The 21,868-nt window shown below is 42.5% G+C and overlaps 1 protein-coding gene across 1 annotated transcript in view; it reads left to right on the top strand.

The window, feature by feature from the left end:
- Positions 1-21,868, top strand: part of mtmr11 (myotubularin related protein 11) — a 67,502-nt gene that overhangs the window by 24,753 nt on the left and 20,881 nt on the right. Inside the window, exons 5-11 of the mRNA XM_056286266.1 lie at positions 1,513-1,652; positions 2,223-2,307; positions 6,434-6,581; positions 8,097-8,184; positions 13,501-13,589; positions 14,413-14,540; positions 20,643-20,721. Coding sequence (XP_056142241.1) covers positions 1,513-1,652; positions 2,223-2,307; positions 6,434-6,581; positions 8,097-8,184; positions 13,501-13,589; positions 14,413-14,540; positions 20,643-20,721 — 757 coding nt within the window. The remainder of the gene's footprint in view (positions 1-1,512; positions 1,653-2,222; positions 2,308-6,433; positions 6,582-8,096; positions 8,185-13,500; positions 13,590-14,412; positions 14,541-20,642; positions 20,722-21,868) is intronic.

A 21,868-nucleotide genomic window follows, 5' to 3' on the forward strand; every position in this document is an offset into this window, starting at 1 on the left:
CGTCAGCTTATATTGGCCCATGTCCTTGCTTGCTGCAGAAGTTGGCTCCAGCTTCTCAGCCTGTTGGTAGTCTGTCATTTAATTTTGCTGCTTTTCCGTTTGGTTATTGCTGCAGTACCGTCGGTTCTGCAGCTATAAGCAAGCTCAAATGGCCCAAAAGTACAACAACATGCTAAGCGTGGTTTTAGATGCCTCAACAGTAAAGACCGATAGCCTAAACTCCTACGCTCAGTTAATAAATACATTTACAGTCTCAGTACTTCATCAGGTTCAGTTATTGTTTTTGTTGTCGTGATTGAAAGATACTGCAATGCTGAGCTAAGGCTTCAAATATACCGTTTAAACCCGTCGCTTGTAAAGACTGGATGCTGTGTAATTTCAACCAAAGTTTGCCTATTTTTTTTTTTATTATTTTTTTTTCAAGGAAAGCAAATCGAACTGAACAAATACGGTTGAAAGACTCCATGATATTTTTTAACATTTTAACATCCCCAAATCCCATTTACCCACATCCTGCTCCCCTCTATCTACTCCTACGCCGTCCCGCAGGCCCCTTCTCAGAACAGAATTAAATCACATGACAGTAGGTTAAATATAAACACGAAAAAGAAAACAAAAGAAAAAAATTAGATAAGCAAAATAAATAAATAAATAAATAAATAAAGTAAAATAAAATAAAGAAGCAAGTAAATAAATAAAAGAATAACTACTATATTAGCATCTGAGCCATTTTAGTGGTCTTTTTGGGCTTAATGAGGTTGGGTAACTGCTGGCTGTGTATGTGGCGGGCAAGCCGCAAGGTATTCGTTCACCCAGGCCGGCCCAAGCCCGGTTTTTATGGCACCACCATAGAAACACATTAAATCAGTGGCTTCCAGAGAGAATAAGACCTATCAAAGTTTGCCTGTTTGACTGAAGGGAACAAAGTGGCGTCAGCCGAGCTTTCGTGCAACATTGCAGCAATGCCATTAGTGCTGCAGTGAGCAATCTCTTAAACCGTCATCCGGCTGGACACACGTCACTTTGTGTCACCGAGCAGTTTATCCACTCAGATCAATTTATGTGACCTCTCTCAACTTCTTTGACCAATATTTCTGTAAAGTTCTGGAGAATGTGCTGGAATAATGAGCCAAAGGTTCAAAATAAAAAGGCTTGGTGTTTTCAGACTTGATGAAATAAAATCCAGACTGGAATGCTTTTGATTGTGTGGATTAACAACGCAGAGGATCTAAATCAAGTGGACTCGGGTGGCATTTTGATGCTAAAAAAGGTCATATGTCAAATTAAATCTCTTGCTGGGACTGACAGTAATGAAAACACTTTGCTCAAAGCGTGGCTAAAATTAAGTTAAGTTAAGCAGTAAACACACAGATGTTCAAATACTCCAGTGAGAATTACTTTGGTTGCTCCAAGTTGATGGAAGCCTACCTGGTCGCCGTCTGGTCTTCCTCCAGAGGTGTCATTTTTTTTGATGAGTAATACTGGTTCTGTTGGTTCTGTTGTGGTTTGTAGTGGGCCCATCGCGGACCAAGCTAGTGACCCCCAACTCCTCCCTGAAGTTCACCCCTGAAGAGCTGGTGCTCTACTGCCGCGACCTACGGGTCATCTGCTTCCTCTTCGACCGTCTCACCCCAGAAACACAGGCCATCGAGGTGTGTGTCTCTTCACTGGTTTGGACATGTTATCTCCATCATGTACAGGGCATGGATCATTCCTAACTACATCGCAGACTTTTGTCATCTCCCATGAGCCACAGTGCAGCCTCAGAGTCCTTGGCTGTGCCATTGTGTAAATGTAGGGGTAAATGGAGCTTTTTAACGCTCCATCTAAAGAACTACCTCATCATTCACTGTCCAATCTTAATTTTATGTAATGATTTCGATGTGCCCCGGTTTTTAATCGAGCGTTTTTTCACATTTCTAAATGTGCAAAAAAAAAGAAAAAGAAAAAAAATTCAACATTTCGTTTCAGTTTTGAGCTTGCATGGATCTATTACATCTGTGTGTGTGTGTGTGTGTGTGTGTGTGTTTGTGTGTGTGTGTGTGCGCACACTCGCGAAGAAATGTATCTGTCTGTGTACATTTTCAAGATTGAAATACAAGGCTTTGGTGGCTATCACACGTCAGTCCTCAGGTAGCTGGAAGCTGTCCGCCTGGAGGAGATGATTAGAGCTGAGAGCCAGCAACTGTCATGTTGATCAGCCTGTTGTTGTCTCTCCTCAGATAACCCACACCATCGCCAAGACCTATCAGCCTCTCAAGCCAGGCACTGTCCTGGCCTTCCAGAACGCCGCCCTAGGCAGTGTGGGTAAGCAGCTTAATGTATGTATGCACACACAAACCAATCCATCCCACCTGGCGAATTTACCTTCTATCTGCGTACCAGTCTACCTGTCTCTCTATCTGTCTGTCTGTCTGTCTGTCTTTCCATCTGCTCTTTGCTGGTTTATCTATTGTTATTTACTATTCTTTTCTTTTTTTTATCCCTTTGTCCAAATATTTCTCCATCTGTCTTTCTATTTGTCTGTTTCTCACCTGCTATTAAGATGCAGTCTGTATCTGTCTGGTTAATGAGTAATCTGATTACTGTCGTGTGAAATCTGCTCACATAATTGAATCCAGTTTTCTTTCATGCACACTGGAGGGTAGGTGAGTGGGTGGTCTTGTTGAAATTTTGTCAGCAAAACCAAATGTGGGACTAGCGCTGTAGTGTTGTATTTTACATCTGTGATCAGAGGCAATAGAAATTACAAGTCTTTCGTGGCGCTTTCATGCTTAAGTCTGCTGTGACTGTCGCTGGAGGGACTCGGTCTGTGTGAATGAAGGAACGGTGACTTGCTGACTAGTGATCCGTTCCTTTGCCCTTTGTACCTTAAACTTTAGAAAGGATCACAGCGTATTTAATTACATTTTGCTGTGGTCATGACGCTGAAATCCCTGCAGTGAGAAATACCTGCAGTGAGAAATACCACACCCAGTGTGGTATTTCTCACTGCAGGGATTTCATTTAACGCTTGCTGACTCTGGCTGAAATTGCAAAGCAACCCAGACCACCTCTTGAAGTAGTCTGTCCAGTCTGACTATATTCCAGTCACATTTCCTTCCAGCAAACCTTGCATTAACATGTGTTTCTCACAATCTGTGGTTAAGACATCGAAATACAGATTGCAACTCAAAACCAGGTGGAAATGGGGTCTGTTAGACTGTCAGTCTGTCTCTCTGACTTAACCTCTATGTTATCTATTATAAAACTATATTCCCAAGAGGTAACAGTGTTTATGTTGAATATTTGAATGAAGTATCGACATGGGCCAGAGCTGTAGGATGGGTCTGATCACATTCATTCATCAATGATAACATTCTACAGCATATTCCACTACGGACTTCATGCTCCAAAAACACCTTTTATTTAACTCAGAATGACTCTTTCTGCTTGGCCAGGCCTTCGCTAAGTCTGCTTTCAGAAGTTTCTTCCCGCTCATCTGACAGGACCTGTCATTAACTGAGCTCATCCTTTCCCTTAGCCATGATACTACTCGCTTGTCTATTTTTGTCCCTGTGTCACCCTGTCTTTATCTCTCCTCTCATTCTTTCCGGTCTCTAGCAAACAGTCTGAAACTGTGAAGCTGGGTGAAGGAAATACAACAGGAAGTCTTTCGGTTTGTGTGCTGACCATAATGAGATGTAGAGAGTACCCCCTTCTTAAACTGGCAAAATTAGAACCATTTTCCGCCGTGATGACGGCATAAAAATGTTCTCCTGGAATGAAACCGTGGCCAGATGTGGTGAAATATTTATTTGTTCAGCGGTATGAAATCCAGACTCTGTGGAAAAAAAGGCAGTGGCCTGTCTTGACAATAGCTGGGGGCCTCAGTTTGAGGGGGAAATAATTTTCTAAGGAGTCATTTAGTATCCTCTGCATTATAAATGATCCAGTTGGTGGAAAAGTGGTTTTCATAGTACTGAACAAAGACCCAATAAGTCACGTGTTAGTCTTTAAAATGTGCCATTTTTTTGTTTTAATATTGTCTTGGCTCAGACCAGGTCTTGTTTTAAGTGAACAAATGACATATATTGCATTTAACTTTTCATTTGCATTACACAAAACATGCTAAACATCAGCCGAGAAACGACTTTTCGCTACTACTCTGTTTTATCCACAAGGCTTACAATATTTAACAACAGCCTTCAGCACATGGCTGGCTTTTCACTGCAACCATATAGCGAAACATGAGCCTTCCTGTACAATACATTATGCTATGGTAAGTCCATGCTAGGTTGGCCAGGCCTCCGGTGACTGTCAGCTGTCAGATAAATAATGCAAGTTCTCTGTGAAAGGTGTCACCGTATGACCTCCCATTCAACTTTACCCTCAGGGTCAAGTGTAGACATAATGCCAGTGCTTTATCTGCTGTTCTACTGAATATGATACCATATCATTGTAATACCTTATAGTATCTCCCAGACTGAGAGAAACAAGCACTTCAGAGGTTACTTTGTTGGTCAGTAATTTGTTCCCACATGATGGTGTGCAGTCAGCACTGTTGCAGGCATAAGGATCCGCACAGTCAACTGCCCATGTCAGGTCCAGCACTGTATGCCGTCAAACCTGCAGTCAGCTGAGACCAACGAGGTCACTTAGATGAGTGATGAAATATTTCTCCCACTAAACGTTGTGTCCAGATGAACTGATTCAGCTTTCTGGGACATGCCATGAGACAATGTTTTGTTAGTAAGCGTCACAAACTGTGGCAAATGCCAGTATGTATCCGTGCCAATGTAACAAACGTTTGTTCATCAGTGAAACCTTGTTCCTAGTGAAGAAATTGCAGCCAAAATGATTCTACCTGATAGAGGGTGTCCGAGTAGCATAGCGGTCTATTCCGTTGCCTACCAATATGGGAATCGCTGGTTTGCATCCCCGGCTTGTCTCCAGCTTGGTCGGGCGTCCCTACAGACACAATTGGCTGTGTTTGCAGGTAGGAAGCTAGATGTGGTTATGTGTCCTGGTCACTGCACTAGCGCCTTCTCTGGTCAGTTGGGGCACCTGTTCATGGGGGAGGGGAAACTGGGGGGGAATAGCGTGATCCCCCACACACTACATCCCTCTGGTGAAACTCCTCACTGTCAGGTGAAAAGAAGTGGCTGGCGACTCCACATGTATCGGAGGAGACATGTGGTCTCCACATGTCTCCTCCGATACATGTGGTAGTCTGCAGCCCTCCCCGGATCGGCAGAGGGGGTGGAGCAGCAACCGGGATGGCCTGGAAGAGTGGGGTAATTGGCCAAGTACAATTGGGGAGAAAAAGGGGGGAAAATTCCCCCCCCAAAAAAAGATTCTGCCTGATGTTCTGTTATGTTTGAGATCTATCTCCATATTAGATTTAAAAGAAGAAAGAACACGAGCATGCGTTTGGTTTTCATAAATCGGTATACTGTTCTACTGTTTTATTGACATTTTTCTATATTGTATGGAAACTACATTTAATAACAAAAATCTGCTTACAGTCCACCAATATCTTTTTATATTTTTACATTTAGATCCATTCTAAACTGAGATATTCACTATGAGATGAATGAGATACCTGCTGTGACTAAAATAAGGTTAAAAAAGGGAAGCTGACTACGACATATTAATATTTTTTTTACAACACAGTTACATTCTAAAAGGTAATTTTATAATTTTTAGATAATTAGTAGGTGTGTGAAAATCAGGGCGGCACGGTGGCACAGTGGTTAGCACAGCTGCCTCACAGCAAGAAGGTTCTGGGTTCGAGCCCCGGGGTAGTCCAACCTTGGGGATCGTCCCGGGTCATCCTCTGTGTGGAGTTTGAATGTTCTCCCTGTGTCTGCGTGAGTTTGCTGTGGGTGCTCCGGTTTCCTCCCACAGTCCGTGCACCATGTAGGTCAGGTGAATCGGCTGTACTAAATTGCCCCTAGGTATGAATGTGTGTGTGTGTGTGTGTGTGTGTGTGTGTGTGTGTGTGTGTGTGTGTGTGTGTGTGTGTGTGTGTGTGTGTGTGTATGACAGCTGGGATAGGCTCCAGCATCCCCGCGACCCTGGGAGCAGGATAAGCGGTTCGGATAATGGATGGCTGGATGGATGGGGTGAAAATCAGCAACAGATATACTACATGTTACCATACATGGTTTACTAGAATATGAAATTAGTACTTTGTATCTCAAGAGCAAGCAACAGGGCTATCTAGCATATGGTCACATGAGAATTCAAATCCAGTTCCATCATACAAGACACTCTTGATTAAAGTCCCTATAGTAGTGAAAAACCAAAACAAACCACACTTCATCCTACCTTGGCCCACTGTAATAATCAATGAAGCAGTAATCTTTCTCCATCGTTTTACCAGTTTTTTTACATCAGCCTTAGTTGTAGCTCTTCTCAACAAATCTCTTGTGTCGTTTCCTGCCTCCAGAGATGAAGCAGTTCCTAAGCAACCGTCGCCGAGACACAGATATGAACTGGTTTGAGTCACAGGCCGACTGGGAGCAGGAACTGGAGAGGTGCGGGTCTACTGGCTGGAGGGTCAGCTCGGTCAACGATCGTTTTGAGATGGCCACCAGGTACATTTACAGTCAACACAGACCCAGAACACCATTTTGTTTTTGTCCACAATGTGTTTGTGTAGTAAATGACCCCATCTGAGACTGTCTAAGCTTGTGTCTTTCCTTCAGCCACTGGGATTTCCTTTATGTTGTGCTGTGGATGGTCCTCAAAAATGGAACAAATATATTTTTAGAGTTTCCCTCTTTGGATTGATATGATTCAACCAGATTAGGTACTGCAATATATAACAATGCCTGATCATGAAATCCCCACTAAAAGCATAGAAAGACATGGAAACATTCTACTTGCCAAATAATGTGCAAACCAAAAAGCCTGTCAGAAAGCCCTGAAAAATAACCTTATGCTGGATTGGTTGCTGAATGCCCATCTAGGTGTCTTTCAGACTAAAACCCTTGGGTATCTTCTTAATCATTGGTCCAGACTCCCTCACCCGCACCACCCAGGATTTCTCCTTTAATATCGACGGCTCCTCCACCACCACACCCCATCCCATTGCCTCAGGTCCACTAAGGTCAACCTCTTGTGCAAGTCATCAAGACCAAGCGCTGGACCTGGGATGACAGGGCCTTTTCAGTAGCCCCCTCTCTGTTGAGCTCTTCCAAACCACATCAAAGTTGCCCCCACTCTGTCTGCATTCAAAAGGACCTTCAAAACTCACCTCTTCAGACTACACAGCTCACCTCCATCCCTGCCTCCCCCTATGTTTTTATTGCCTAAGTTTATTACCATTTCTTATCATTATTTCAGTTGTTTTTGCCTATGATGTAAAGTACTGTCTTTAAGTATTTAGAAAAGCACTATATAAATCTGATGTATTACTATTATTATTATTATTTTATTATTATCTCGGTATTAACATAATTTCTGCACGTCCTGGAAAACCTGGAAATTCATAGACTTGTTTTCCAGTCATGAAAAACACCTGGAAAGTGATAAAATTGAGCAAATGTCAATGAAATTTTTAAAGTTAGGTTATAGAATTGTATCTTCAACCAATGAGAGGGCATATTTTATCCATTTTTTTTTAGCAGTTGAAAAGTCACATTAGTGCTTGAAGTTCAGGTGGTCTGTTCAGGGACCAGCTGAAAGCTACACCGTCCATTTAGACTGTTTAGGCTTCCATTTATTGTAATACTGACTAATATGACCTTCTGAGAGCAATGGCTATCATATATATATATAAAACCAATAAAAAGTCATGGAAAATGATTTCCTAAAAAGATGGGAACCCTACTGAATCACGAAAAATGCTAATAGTAAGGACGGAAGAGTCAAGTATAAAAAGACATTGTAATATGTCTTGTTATGTCACAGAATTGAGGCTCGCTCCCATACTCAAAAACATCATGGAATTTAATCAGAAAAAGTGTTGATCGCCATTTCACCTCATCTGCTCTCCCTCTTATACAGTACCTCTCACTTCCTTCTGTCTCCATTTCCTCTGTATCAGTTTATTATGAAGCTGACATATCTTTTAAAATCAACCGTCATGTGGTTTTGTGTTCTGTCAGCCTGCCCAGGTTCAACATGGTTCCACAGAAGGTCCTGGACACTGAGCTGAAGAAAACCTTTGCCCATTTCAATGAAGGCCGCATCCCTGTGAGTACACGCAATTGAAGTCCTTCATCAACCAGAATAATACCATTATATCCTGGATGCTGTTTACTGAAAGTCCCATGCTTCACTCCCTGACATCACAAGTTTGAGTGTTGGTGCTCCCTTTAGGATAGAGATTTTGACACTCCAAAATGATGGGGGGACTCTCCCAGAACACACAAATGACTTAAAAGCTTTTAAAACAGGCAGCGTTCCTCTCACAATTTGCGGCCTCTCAACTACAGTCATCTCAGAGTCGAGTTTATTTAAATATCTGCAAATCTTCAGTCTCAGAAGCTTACATTCACACAGGGAGAAACAGGTAGTTACAGTAAATGATAGCAGACAACACGCTCAACCCTTAAACCTTCAATTCGGGTGAGGAAAACCTCCTCGTCCCAGGACAGATAGGCGTGTAGTAAGTGTTGGGTGGGCAGAGTAGACAATGTGGTAACATGTTTAGAAATAAAAGGCAAGGCAAGTTTATTTATATATAGTACATTTCTTACACAAAGGCAACTCCAAGTGCTTTACATAAAGGCATAAAAAGACATTGAAAAAGATACAGAAGATTTATAAACAAGAAGCAGTATTTTAAAATGGATTCTGTGATTTGCTGGAAGCCAATGATGGGATCTGAGAACTGGATCTGAGTCCTTGTCAGAACTCTAGCAGCAGCGTTCTGCATGAGTTGATGGCTTTTTTGGGAAACCAAAAAAAAAGACTTATAGTTTAATCTACTGGAAATAAAGGCAGGGATATGTTTTTTCCAAGTCTTCTTTAGACACAAATGCTCTTATTCATGCTATGTTTTTAAGATGGTAATAAGCCGACTTTGTTACTGTCTTTATGTGGCTATCAAAATGTAGTTCCGAGTATAACTACACCCAGATTTCTAGCTTGGCTTGCAGTCTTGATTGACAGATTCAAGGTGAGCAATACCTTTCATCCTCTCTTTCCTAGGGCCGAACACAATGGTCTCACTTTTGTCTTTGTTTAATTGCAGACAATTCTGGGACATCGAGTCATTAATTCACTCCAAGCAGCAACAACATGTTTCTAAGAGACCATAATCACTCTGCCAGAGAGCTATGTTTATTCTAGTATTGTCTGCATAGTTGTGATAAGGGACTTTACTGTGCCACAGAACGTAACCTAACAGGTTAAGTAGCACTGGCTTTGGGGGACCGTGTAAGTCATTTTCTTGCAGTCAGATACAAAGCAGCCAATTAAAACAAAGTGGACAGAAGTTTTGCCAGAGTTGGTGTTTAGATGAATGTCATTTAAAACCTAAATAAGTGAAGTTTCAGAGCTGTGGTGGGCCGGAAATCCTAACTGGAAATTTTCCAGCAATCCATTTGACATTAAAATGCTGCTGACTTGTTAAAGAACAACCTTTTCAGTGGTTGTACTTATGAAAGACATATTTGAAATTGGACTGCAGTTGCAAATTACTGAGGCATCCAGGTTACACTTTTTAAGAGAGACTTAATGACAGCAGTTTCTAAGGCCTTTGGAAAATTACCATAGGGAAGAGACGTATTAACTATTTGCAATAGTTCTGTTACCAGGCAGCTAAAAACATTTTTAAAAAGACTTGATGGAATAGGACTAAGACAGCAGGTGGAGGGGTGGAGAGAAAGAACAATTTCCTTGAGAGATTTGTAGCTAATGGCATCAAATAGAGACATGGATGCCAAGCTATTGTTATACAAATGTACAGGTGGCCTAATGTTTTTGCCTGTCATAGCAGATACTGATGACCTGTCTAATGTTCTCAACTTTGTCACTATAACAAGTGTCAAATCCGTTCCTCGATGGAAAGAAACTCGGGCAGTATTGTTGTTAGGGGATTTGTCAGCTTAATATTTTTGTTAATGATGTTAGTGGAAAAGCATGGACCAGCAATTCTCAGTTCTAGGTTATGTATGCACCGTCTTTCCATATAAATGTCACGGTGTATTTGAAGTTGTTTCCCATCATCTACACTCAGCCTTTCTGCACTCCCTTTTTTGAATAGGGAGTATTTCTCCAAGGGTGCATAGGGAACATTTCTCCAAAATGCTTTTGCTTGCCAGAGAAATTTGTCGCCTTGACTGGTGCAGTGGCATCAATCGTGCTTTCAGTTTTAAAATTAAAATGATATAGGAGCTCATTAAGAGAAGTCGAAGCGAGTGCTGGTAACATAGACATTGCCTAGATGAAGACAAAATATTAGTATTTTCATTGATAAAACCCTTCTTAACTGAAAAGGCATATCAGGGGGAAAAAAAACACAGGAGTGGTCAGATAGAACAAGGTCCATCATGTCAGTCTTTGAGATCAACAGGTCCTTAGAGATAATTAAGTCCAAGATGTATGACCTTTGCTATGTGTGGGCACTTTGACATGCTGAGCCAATCCAAAGGTTACAGAATGGCAAAAAGTTCCTTGGTGCGATTGTCATTGAGGTTGTCAATTAAGCAATATCACACTCGAGGTCGTGCTGTTATACTGAATATCAGCACGGCTGTGATTCAGTTGTAGGTACGAGGCTGCAGGCCAAGTACCGAAGATAACCACAGCCGTGCTGATATTCAGTATAACAGCACGACCTCGAGTGTGATATTGCTTTTATACAACAGAGCCACGCATATCAATACCTTGGATAACGACGGGCGTTGCTAAACATCGGAACACAAAGAGCCATGGACATCAATAGCTCTGATAACGACTCCAAAGAGGATAAAGATCTGAGTCTCATCACCAGCCAGTCAGACTAGTTTGGTCTAGTCAGAAAGGCACGGACTGATGAAGCCTCTTGGATGAGAGGCGAAACGTCTTCACGGATATATACCAAGTCCAGTTGCACTTGATTCAATTCCTTTGGTAGCCATGACCTGGATGAATGAGAATATTCACAGACACTTTTATACAACAGTTCTACAATCGCCATTTATTAGTTAACAGTAATAAGCAACAACAGATTATGATTTGTTTTTTATTTAATCATTTATTTAGCTCCGCCAACAAATAGTTCCACATCTGCGCCCTTGAACTTTGACCATTGCCAGGCAACCTGAACACAAACATTTCCCTGCACAACTTGCTACTTTGTATAGATTTACACACATTACTGCTGGCTAGCTACTTTGTATCATGTACATTAATCTGGATGTTTCCATTTATTGTGCAACCAATGAAATAAGAGTCTGTTGACACTGACAGTTGCTTGGGTGGCATGTGTGATTCTGATGAACATTCAGACGTTACGTTGCGCCATCATTTCCTGCTCTCAGTGGTCTCGATGGTCTCCAGTAACTTTTTAAACGAGCTTTCAGACCTGCAACACACATATGTTTTTTGTTTAGATTTTTATGTTCCGCAATCTGATATTGATAACGACCTTTAATGTAGCCTAATTAATGGTTATTAATAGAACACCTGTGCGGCGGAGTGATACATATAGTTAAAAGTCCCAGTGCTGTTATACTGAATATCAGCACTCATGGTATGCCTCTTGTCCAATCAAATGACTTGGTTGGGACTAACTGTTAATTACATTACATTACATTACATTACAATCATTTAGCCGACGCTTTTATCCAAAGTGACTTACAATAGGTGCATCATTTAACGTAGGAAATCAGGAGAACTACTAGTCATCAGAGGTCATAAGTGCATGTAGCGCCGCATTATGTAACAACGCCGCATTATGTAATAATGTAATAAATTGTCACATCATTATGTAATAACGCCACGTTTTTTTTTTCAAATCAAGACATAAATTTTGGTGGTTTATTACATAATGCACCAAATTATTACATTTTCTTCATAAAAAAGTGTAACATCCGCATTTTGTAATAACCGGTGCAATATGTAACAACTTATTAAAAAATGCGGATGTTACACTTTTTTATGAAGAAAATTTAATAATTTGGTGCATTATGTAATAAACCACCAAAATGTATGTCTTGATTTGAAAAAAACATGGCGTTATTACATAATGATGTGAAAATTTATTACATTATTACATAATGCGGCGCTACAGGGCATCTAAACAAGCATTCTAAGAGCAAAACCAGTGCTAAAGTAAAAGTGCAAGGAAGAGATTTTAATATTATTTTTTAAATGAGTGAATACAATAAGTGCTAAGAACAAGTAACAGGCTAGTAGTTCTTAAAGAGGTGAGTTTTCAACCTGCGCCGAAAGATGGGCAGCGACTCCGCTGACCTGACGTCAGTGGGGAGTTCATTCCACCACTGTGGGGCCAGGACAGAAAAGAGCCATGACCGGGTCGATCGGCAGCAAGGGCCTCTGAGCGACGGGGCATCCAGGTGTCCCGAGGCAGCAGAGCGAAGTGGTCAGGCGGGGGTGTAGGGCTTGACCATGGCCTGGAGATGGGAAGGAGCTGTTCCTTTCACTGCCCTGTAGGCTAGCACCAGAGTCTTAAACTGGATGCGAGCAGCTACTGGGAGCCAGTGTAGGGACATGAGAAGGGGAGTTGTGTGGGAGAACTTAGGGCGGTTGAACACCAGATGAGCTGCAGCTTTCTGAACAAGCTCCAGAGGTCTGATGGCCGACGCCGGGGCACCAGCAAGGAGGGAGTTGCCGTAGTCCAGCCGGGAGATGACCAGAGCCTGGATGAGCACCTGTGCTGTCTCGTCGGTGAGGAATGGGCGAATCCTCCTGATGTTATAGAGGAGAAATCTGCAGGAGCAAGAGGAGCAAGCAACTGATGCAACATTTTCAGCAAATGACAGTTGGTCATCCAGGATCACACCCAGAGTCCTCACGGTCCGAGTTGGCGTCACCTCTGTTGTATAATATGAATGTTAGTCATAGTCATAGTCAGTGCAGATGACAGACAACTATTCAGCAAGGGCTTCAGAAAAACTTGCAGAATATTTCGGTGGGCTGTAGATATTGAATAATAAAACTTGAGGGGAGCACCTCAATAAAACAGAAAGGTATTCAAAAGAAGTAAAATTTCCAAAAGATGTCTGTTTGCATAGGAATTCATCCTTGAATATAAGAGCTACTCCACCACATCTCTTACAACACTAATAAATTAAAAATTGGGAGGGACTGCCTCAATTAAACGTGCTACACCATTATCCTTGTTTAACCAAGTAAAACACTGAATGAAACACTGAGTGACTACACTGAATGAAAATGAAACACAAAGAGACAGTGTTCCCTGTTAATTATCATTCTCATGGCATTAATCACACTTCAGGCTCAATAACTTTGGAAGATCCCAAATATGTGAAACCTGCTGTTATAGAGGGTCCAAATGGAGTGTTATTGGTTAAAACGTTGATGCTTTCTGTGTTGCAGCGTTGGTGCTGGCGACACCCCAGAGGCAGTGACTTGCTACGGATGGCCAGCTTTCAGAACAACATATACCATGAGAAAGATGACATCAGGTGTGTGTTCTTCCGTTTGTGTGTATGCATATGAGAGATGGTTAAATGAATGAGTGCAAAGCAGACACGGTTTAGGTGATTCAACACAAGCTCTTTATTTATAATGACTCTTGACTTTCTGTTTCAGCTGGTATGCTCAGGTGCTGGAGCCGTTTGTAGCATCGCTCTCACTCCTCGCGCTCGCTCTCTCTCTCTTTCTCTTTCTCTCTCTCTCTCTCTCTCTCTCTCTCTCTCTCTCTCTCTCTCTCTCTCTCTCTCTCTCTCTCTCTCTCTCTCTCTCTCTCTCTCTCTCTCTCTCTCTCTCTCTCTCTCTCTCTCTCGGCTGGAGAGTCGTGTCTGGCTCTTCCTGTCAATCTCTGTGGCACTCCTGTGTCAATGTCAATATTTGTATGTCATCCCAGGACCAAGCTTCACTGGTTATAAAAGCATAGGCTATCAGTAAAGCACAACTGAGGCTGATCGCTAATCAGTCAATCAGTCTTCCTACTAACAAAAGTGTCTGCTCTCCCATGACCCACATCCCCTCTCTCTGCTATATATATATGTGTGTGTGTATGTAAACCTTTTAAGATGCAAATTAAAACATATTTTTGTACCTATATATTAGAAGATTGAGTACATTATCTATGGGTCACATTGAAAATGTTCTTCAAAATGTATTCCTCCAAAATTAGCCAAAAGGCTAAAGCTAAGTACAGTTGGCAATTGTCTATCCTTATCTGCATTCTGTGACTATCATTATTTGCATGTTGCTAGATGAAGCCCAGTTTCGGTGTAACATTGTACTAACAACTGTCTTGTCTGTGTGTTCCTTATCCTGTAGGAACCTTGAGATGATCCTGTTTGGGGGCCAGTCGTCTCTCTGCGTGGTGGTGGAATTGGGTGATGACATGCCTTCGCCTGCCGATGTGCAGCTGGCACACAGCCGGCTGAGAGCCCTCTGTCTGGGAGGTAAGGGGAACACATGCACACACAAAAATATGTATGCACACAACAAAATGTGTGTGCATATCTGCACACACATAATGCGACCATACATTCGACAGAACATGGTTCGGAAATGTTAAAACGGTAAGCAGAGTCCCACCTACTGTGCCAAGTGTATTTGAGAAGACTTTTAAAGCTTCACTAATCACTCCATTAATTACAGAAGCCATGAAAAACACGGCAGTGGGTTAACAGGGAAGCCAGACAGCGTGCCAGTCCACAGGTCTACACAGGTCGACAAATCTCTTCTTCAATCTACTGTAGAATCCTGTCTACAGTAGATTGAAGCCTCAGATTGTTAAAAAGAAAATCATTAAACCATTTCAAATGGCAGGTGAGTTTCACCCAGAGGGACCAGCCCAGTGTGTGGTGGCTTTTACGGCCAACACATTGCAGCGTTAATCTGCTGCCATGTGCTCTGCATTAGTAGTTCACTGGGACAGAAGAGCTTTAAAATCACAACCAGATGACAAAACCTAACAGAGATGGACCACCTCCAGTCCACACCTTCTGGATGAAGGCAAGACCCGAACACAAGTCAGAACAGTAACTAGTACTGATCAAGTTCTGTGAGCAAAACACTGACGATTGAAAATATTTTTTCTAAGACAAGACAAATGAGAATCAAAACCAAGAGTTGTACGTGAGGTGGCAACAGTGAAGAGAAATGGGTAAAACAAAACAGGGTTTTTTGCGACAACTCATTTAAAACATGATGTTATTGTTCACTTTGCGGGCAGTTCTCCTGGTGGGGTCTAGGTATGTACATACATCGAGTGATCTGAGAGGATGGAGGAAGCAGTCACCAACAGAATGAGGATTTGTAGAATGAAAAGCATGGCAAGAAATACAGTAAGGAAGAGAGTTTTTTTATTTTTGGTATTTTATACCTTTATTGGACAGCAACAGTGAAAGCAGAGAGGAATAGATGGAGGGATAGCAAGGGGTATGACTTGCAACAAACTTCACCAGCTGGATTCGAACCGGCGACCATGTGGCCATGGTTTATGCGTTGTAACCATTTAGCTACGGAGGCGCCCCAGGAAGATAGATTTTGATATAAACTGACTCATGTCACTGATTGAAAATAAGAGCTCGCATAACTAAGATATCCATCTCTGAAAGTCAGTTTTCACGTGGATTTCCCTCGTCATGGACAATTTCACGGACACTGTCATTGAAACTATTTAAACAGTCTCAAAACTAACATCACGTCTGTGGTGCTCTTTCATGGCATGAAACCATACTGCTGCTCACTAATCATCACCTCTCCTCTTAACCTATTTTCCACTACTCTTTCCCATATCTTCATGCTGTGGCTGATCAACTTTACACCCCCCTCTGTAGTTGCTACAGCTTTGCACATCACCCTTATTCTTGAAAATCGGGGGATAGGAAGAGATAGAAACGGATGATCCACTGTGGTGACCCCTAACAGGAGTAGCCAAAAAAGTAGAAGATATTTCTTCTCCACTCCTCAGGCATCCTCTCACTTTCCAAGATTGTGTTAAACAATCTAGTTAAAAACACCACTGCCATCTCTCTTTAACACCTCCATGCCTCCACTGGTATGTCACCTGGACCAACCACCTTTCCACTCTTAATCCTCTTCATAGCTTCCCTCACTTCCTCCTTGCTAATCCACTGCACTTCCTGATTCACTATTCCCACATCATCCAACCTCCTCCCTCTCATTTTCTTCATTAATCAGCCCCTCAAAGTACTCCCTCTACCTTCTCAATGCACTCTCCTCGCTTGTCAGTACATTTTCATTTCTATCCTTTATCACCCTAACCTGCTGCACATCCTCCCAGCTCGGTCCCTCTGTTTAGCCAATTGGTACAAATCATTTTCTCCTTCCTTAATGTCCAACCTCTCATACAACTCACCATACATCTTTTCCTTTGCCTTCGCCACCTCTCTCTTCGCTTTACGCTGCATCTTCTTGTACTCCTGTCTACTTTCTTCATTTCTGACTATCCCACTTCTTCTTTGCCAATCTCTTCCTCTGCATACTTTCCTGTTCTTCCTCATTCCACCATCAAGTTGCCCGGTCTTCCTTCCTCTGTCCTGATGACACACCAAGTACCTTCCTAGCTGTCTCCCTCACTGTTTCTGCAGTGGTTGCCCTGCCATCCGGCAACTCTGCACTACCACCCAGCGCCTGTCTTAACTCCTCCCTGAACTCCACACAACAGTCTTCCTTCTTCAACTTCCACAATTTGATCTTTGGCTCTGCCTCCACTCTCTTCCTCATCTTGTTCTCCAAAGTCATCCTACAGACCACCATCCAATGCTGCCTAGCTGCGTTCTCCCCTGTCACCACCATGCAGTCTCCAATCCCTTTCAGATTGTGCCTCCTGCATAAATCAAGTCAAGTCAAGTCAAGTTTATTTATATAGCACATTTAGTAAAACAACCACAGTTGAACCAAAGTGCTGCACAAGTTTAAAATACAATATAAAATAAGTGACACATATGAATATGAAAATACATGTAAAAAGACATAATAGAATAAAGAAATTAGAATGTAAACAATAAAACGTAAGAGTAAAAGTATATTTCCACAATAAAATAGGATAGTTCACCTGTGTGCACTTTCCTCCACTCTTGTACATCACCCTGTGTTCCTCCCTCTTCTTGAAATATGTATTCACCACACCCATTTCCAACCTTTTCGTAAAATCCACCACCATCTGTCCTTCCACATCCCTCTCCTTGACACCATACCTACCCATCATCACCTCTGTTCCCTTCACCAACATGCTCATTAAAGTCCGCTCCAATAACCACTCTCTCCTCCTTGGATACACTCTCCATCGCTTCATCCAACTCACTCCAGAATTCTTCTTTCTCTTCCATCTCACACCCAACTTGCGGGGCATATGCGCTGACAACATTCATCAATACACCTTTGATTTCCAACTTCATACTCATCACTCTGTCTGACACTCTTCACCTCCAACACACTTTTGACATATTCTTCTTTCAAAATTACCCCTACCCCAGGGTTTCCGGGTGGTGTGGCGGTCTATTCCGTTGCCTACCAACATGGGGCTCGCCAGTTCAAATCTCCGTGTTTCCTCCGGCTTGGTCAGGCATCCCTACAGACACATATGGTTGTGTCTGTGGGTGGGAAGCTGGATGTGGGAATGTGTCCTGGTCGCTGCACTAGTGCCTCCTCTGGTCGGTCGGGGCACCTGATTGAGGGGGAGGGGGAATTGAGGAGAATAGTGTGATCCTCCCACACGCTACATCCCCCTGGCAAAACTCCTCACTGTCAGCTGAAAAGAAGTGGCTGGCGACTCCACATATATCGGAGGAAGCATGTGGTAGTCTGCAGCCCTCCCCGGCTCGGCAGAGAGGGCGGTGCAGCAAGTGGGGTAACTGGCTGGATATAATTGGGGAGATTAAGGGAAAAAAAAAAAAGAATTACCCCTACCCCATTTCTCCTCCTATCCACACATGGTAGAAGAGTTTGGAGTTTGAACCCACCTCCAATGCTCCTGGCCTTACTCCCCTTCCACCTGGTCTCTTGCACACACAGTATAACTACCTTTCTTCTCTCCATCATATCAGCCAGCTCTCTCCCTTTACCAGTCATAGTGCCAACATTCAAAATTCCGACTCTCACCTCCACACTGCTACCCTTCCTCCTCTCCTGCTGTCTCTGGACATGCCTCCCCCCTCTCCTTCTCCTTCTCCCAACAGTAGCATAGTTTCCACCGGCACCCTGTCATTGGTAATCCAGGCCTGGACTTATCCGGTATGGAAATCTGATTTATGATCCGCATATTTAATTTGGCAAAAGTTTTACGCCGGATACCCTTCCTGACGCAACCCTCCCCATTTACTATACAAAAACACACAACATTCTCATGAATAGTCAAACATGCCTGGAACTTTTCTTATAGAATCTCAATATTACAGCTACCAACCCATGTATGTTTTTGCCCTACATTTACTATCCTTTTAACTTCACTGTATTTTCATTCAGTAGAGGTTAGCATAGTGATTGAGTTTAAGTGACCATTCTTTACGGATCAGTCTTTCAGCGTACAGTGGTACCAGCTAAGATCCAGTCCTTGTATGGGAACTTGTAAAATGGAGGGTGTTCGGTCTAAACTGTCTCTCTTTGGAGTTCCTTCTTGTGAAACATTTGAGAGTACAGTGTTAGTCTTTTAGGGTTTAGGTCCTTTATTCAAGTCATTAAAGAAAGTCCTGTGGATTAAAACCTTAAATTCTTCAAACTCGTGGCAGAATACCAGGTTTTCATGCGGAAAAAAAAGCCGGCAATTATATCGTGAGTCAGAAAGACAGCTGAGGTGATTTAGATTTACCCAGTAAAAATGTCTGGAGTTTTTGTTTTTGTCATACTTCACAGTGCGTAACTAGTATTTTGCAGATGTTTTCTGTGGTCCTCTGCCATAGTGACAGGTTCAAGCAGGCTTAGAGAGGCACTCCCATGTTTTGTTCCTTTTCTTTTCATTGTGGGCACACACAGCACATTCCCCGGCCGGGTAAGAACAGGGTAGACAAAGCTAATGGTAATTACTCAAACACACAGCCATAGCAAACCACACGCACGCGCGCACACACACACACACACACACACACACACACACACACACACACACACACTGTTGCCACACAGATTTTAGTCAGGGTTCCTAACTCGCTGGCTCATTGGTCCCATTGTTTTGTTTTCTTGCTCGACGGCCCCAAGGATTGACCTCCAGAAATAACCATTCAGAGCTTCTCGTCAGAAGTCTTTAAATCATCAGAACAACTAGATTGTCATCCTTCTGTCTGTTTTGGTCTGTCTGTCTGTTGATCTGACTTTGTTTGTCTGTCGAAAATTGCATTGCTTTCTAAAGGGGCAGGTTGTTTTGATTTCACTCCAAGAAAAAGGTTGGGTAACACTTTCTATGAAGCTTGCATCTATAATGCCCCATAAGCATCTATAATGCCCTATAAGCATCTATAACGCCCTATAAGTGTAGCTATAAGTCATTGTAAGATTCATTATAACCATGTATACGCCCTCACAACACCTCATAACCACCTTTATGATACATTATGTCAGTTTAAAACGGATTTATGCATTATAAATATGTCATCAAAGGTTGTCCTATGCAACCACCTAAACTTCATATAAGTAAGTCATCAGGAAAGAATTTTCCATGTTTGTATGTTGCAGTTTGCATTCATTTCAATGAAAGTGAACTGACCCTGAGCTAGTTTACCTCGGTCCAAAGGGTGGTTGACTGTCTTATATACCTGTCTGTATGCTTCCTAGAGAAGACAATAAAACATGCAATTCATATATGCAAATGAAGCATTTGCTCAAAGTAGATTGTAACTGTCACTGTTCAATGTTTGAATAAAAGTTACATATTTTTATGGTACTTTTTAGGTACCTTCCATGCATAAATTGGCAACCCCCCCTTTTTTTTTCTCCCCAATTGTATCCGGCCAATTACCCACTCTTCCAAGTCGTCCCGGTCACTACTCCACCCCCTCTGCCAATCTGGGGAGGGCTGCAGACTACCACATGCCTCCTCCGATACATGTGGAGTCGCCAGCCGCTTCTTTTCACCTGACAGTGAGGAGTTTCACCAGGGGGGCGTGGTGCATGGGAGGCTCACACTACACCCCCCCCAGTTCCCTCTTCCCCCCGAACAGATGCCCCACTGACCAGAGGAGGCGCTAGTGCAGCAACCAGGACACATACCCACATCCGGCTACCCACCCGCAGACATGCCAATTGTGTCAGTAGGGATGCCCAGGCAAGTTAGAGGTAACACGGGGATTTGAACCAGCGTTCCCCGTGTTGGTAGGCAACGGAGTAGACCGCTACACTACACGGATGCCCCCTTAAATTGGCAAAAATAACAGTTTTACAGACTCTCTTCTTTAAAGACATTGAATGATTATTTTCAGTTAGCTAGTGATTTGATATGGGAAATGTCCATGCAGTGTTTTGGAATGTATCATTTTAAAGTTTTCAGTGTCTTTTTGAATAAGTTTTGAATAGTTCTGTTTTTTCTTTGTCTTTTCCTGCAGATATCTCAACCTCTGTGTCAGTGCCGGATGATAAATGGTTATCTACCCTTGAAAGCACCCACTGGCTAGACTATACCAGGTATGTCTCCAGACCAGCCAGTCCAGCAAACCATCCACAATGAACACACACTGCTTAATACGGATGTTGATTTTAAATGTCTGTTTAAAACAGACATTTAAACAGACAAACCTTTAAAATCAAACTGAATTGATTTTAAATGTCTGTCTTTCATGTCCAACTAGAGAAACACTTGCTGTCTTTCTGGGTTTATTAGCACCTGTAATGAATGATTCATTAATGGGATGCTTGATTTCAATAATTATGATGTATCATTTACACACAAAGAAGTTCTGGTGAATCAATCTGATTGGTCAAAGAAATGTCCCAGCCTTTTATAGAGAATACCTGCCGTGGTAATCTTAGTTAAAAAACCTGCGAGTAAATTCTTTGCTGTGATATTGGGGAGTTCAGGAAAGCAGGCGCTGTTCAGTTTGGCCATATTTGCATATCTTGATTATAAATGTAGTGGCCATATATTACAGTTTGGCCATATTTACATATCTCAATTGTAAATGTAGTGAAATAGATTTATTAAATATATGGTAATTAGGGCATCAGGTAGCGTAGCCATCTATTCCATTGTCTACCAACACGGGAATTGCTGGTTCGATTCCCTGTGTTACCCTCTGGCTTGGTCGGGTGTCCCTACAGACAGAATTGGCTGTGTCTGCGGGTGGGAAGCCAGATGTGGTTGGGTATGTGTCCTGGTCACCGCACAAGCACCTCCTCTGGTCAGTCGGGGTGCCTGTTCAGGGGGGAGGGGGAACATCCCCTGGTGAAACTCCTTACTGTCGGGTGAAAAGAAGAGGCTGGCGACTCCACATGTATCGGAGGAGGCATGTGGTAGTCTGCAGCCCTCCCTGGATTGGCAGAGGGGGTGGAGCAGCGACCAGGATGGCTCAGAAGAGTCGGGTAATTGGCTAAGTACAACTGGGAGAAAATGGGAGGGGGATATATGTAGTTAATGGGCAGGTGGAGACAATTTTTTTTTTGGGGGGGGTTTACCATTTATTAGCCACGTTTACCAAATCAGAGGGTTGTATACATTTTACTCATAATTATTTCCTCCCTAGAGTCACTATAAATCTGATAATTTTGTGAAGGTTCGAATTGCTCTTATGGTGATTGAAGCACTGAGACCTACTTCTTAAGATCTGTAGCCGGC

This window comes from Lampris incognitus, chromosome 9, assembly GCF_029633865.1.
Source record: "Lampris incognitus isolate fLamInc1 chromosome 9, fLamInc1.hap2, whole genome shotgun sequence".
In the NCBI taxonomy this organism is placed as follows: Eukaryota; Metazoa; Chordata; class Actinopteri; order Lampriformes; family Lampridae; genus Lampris; species Lampris incognitus.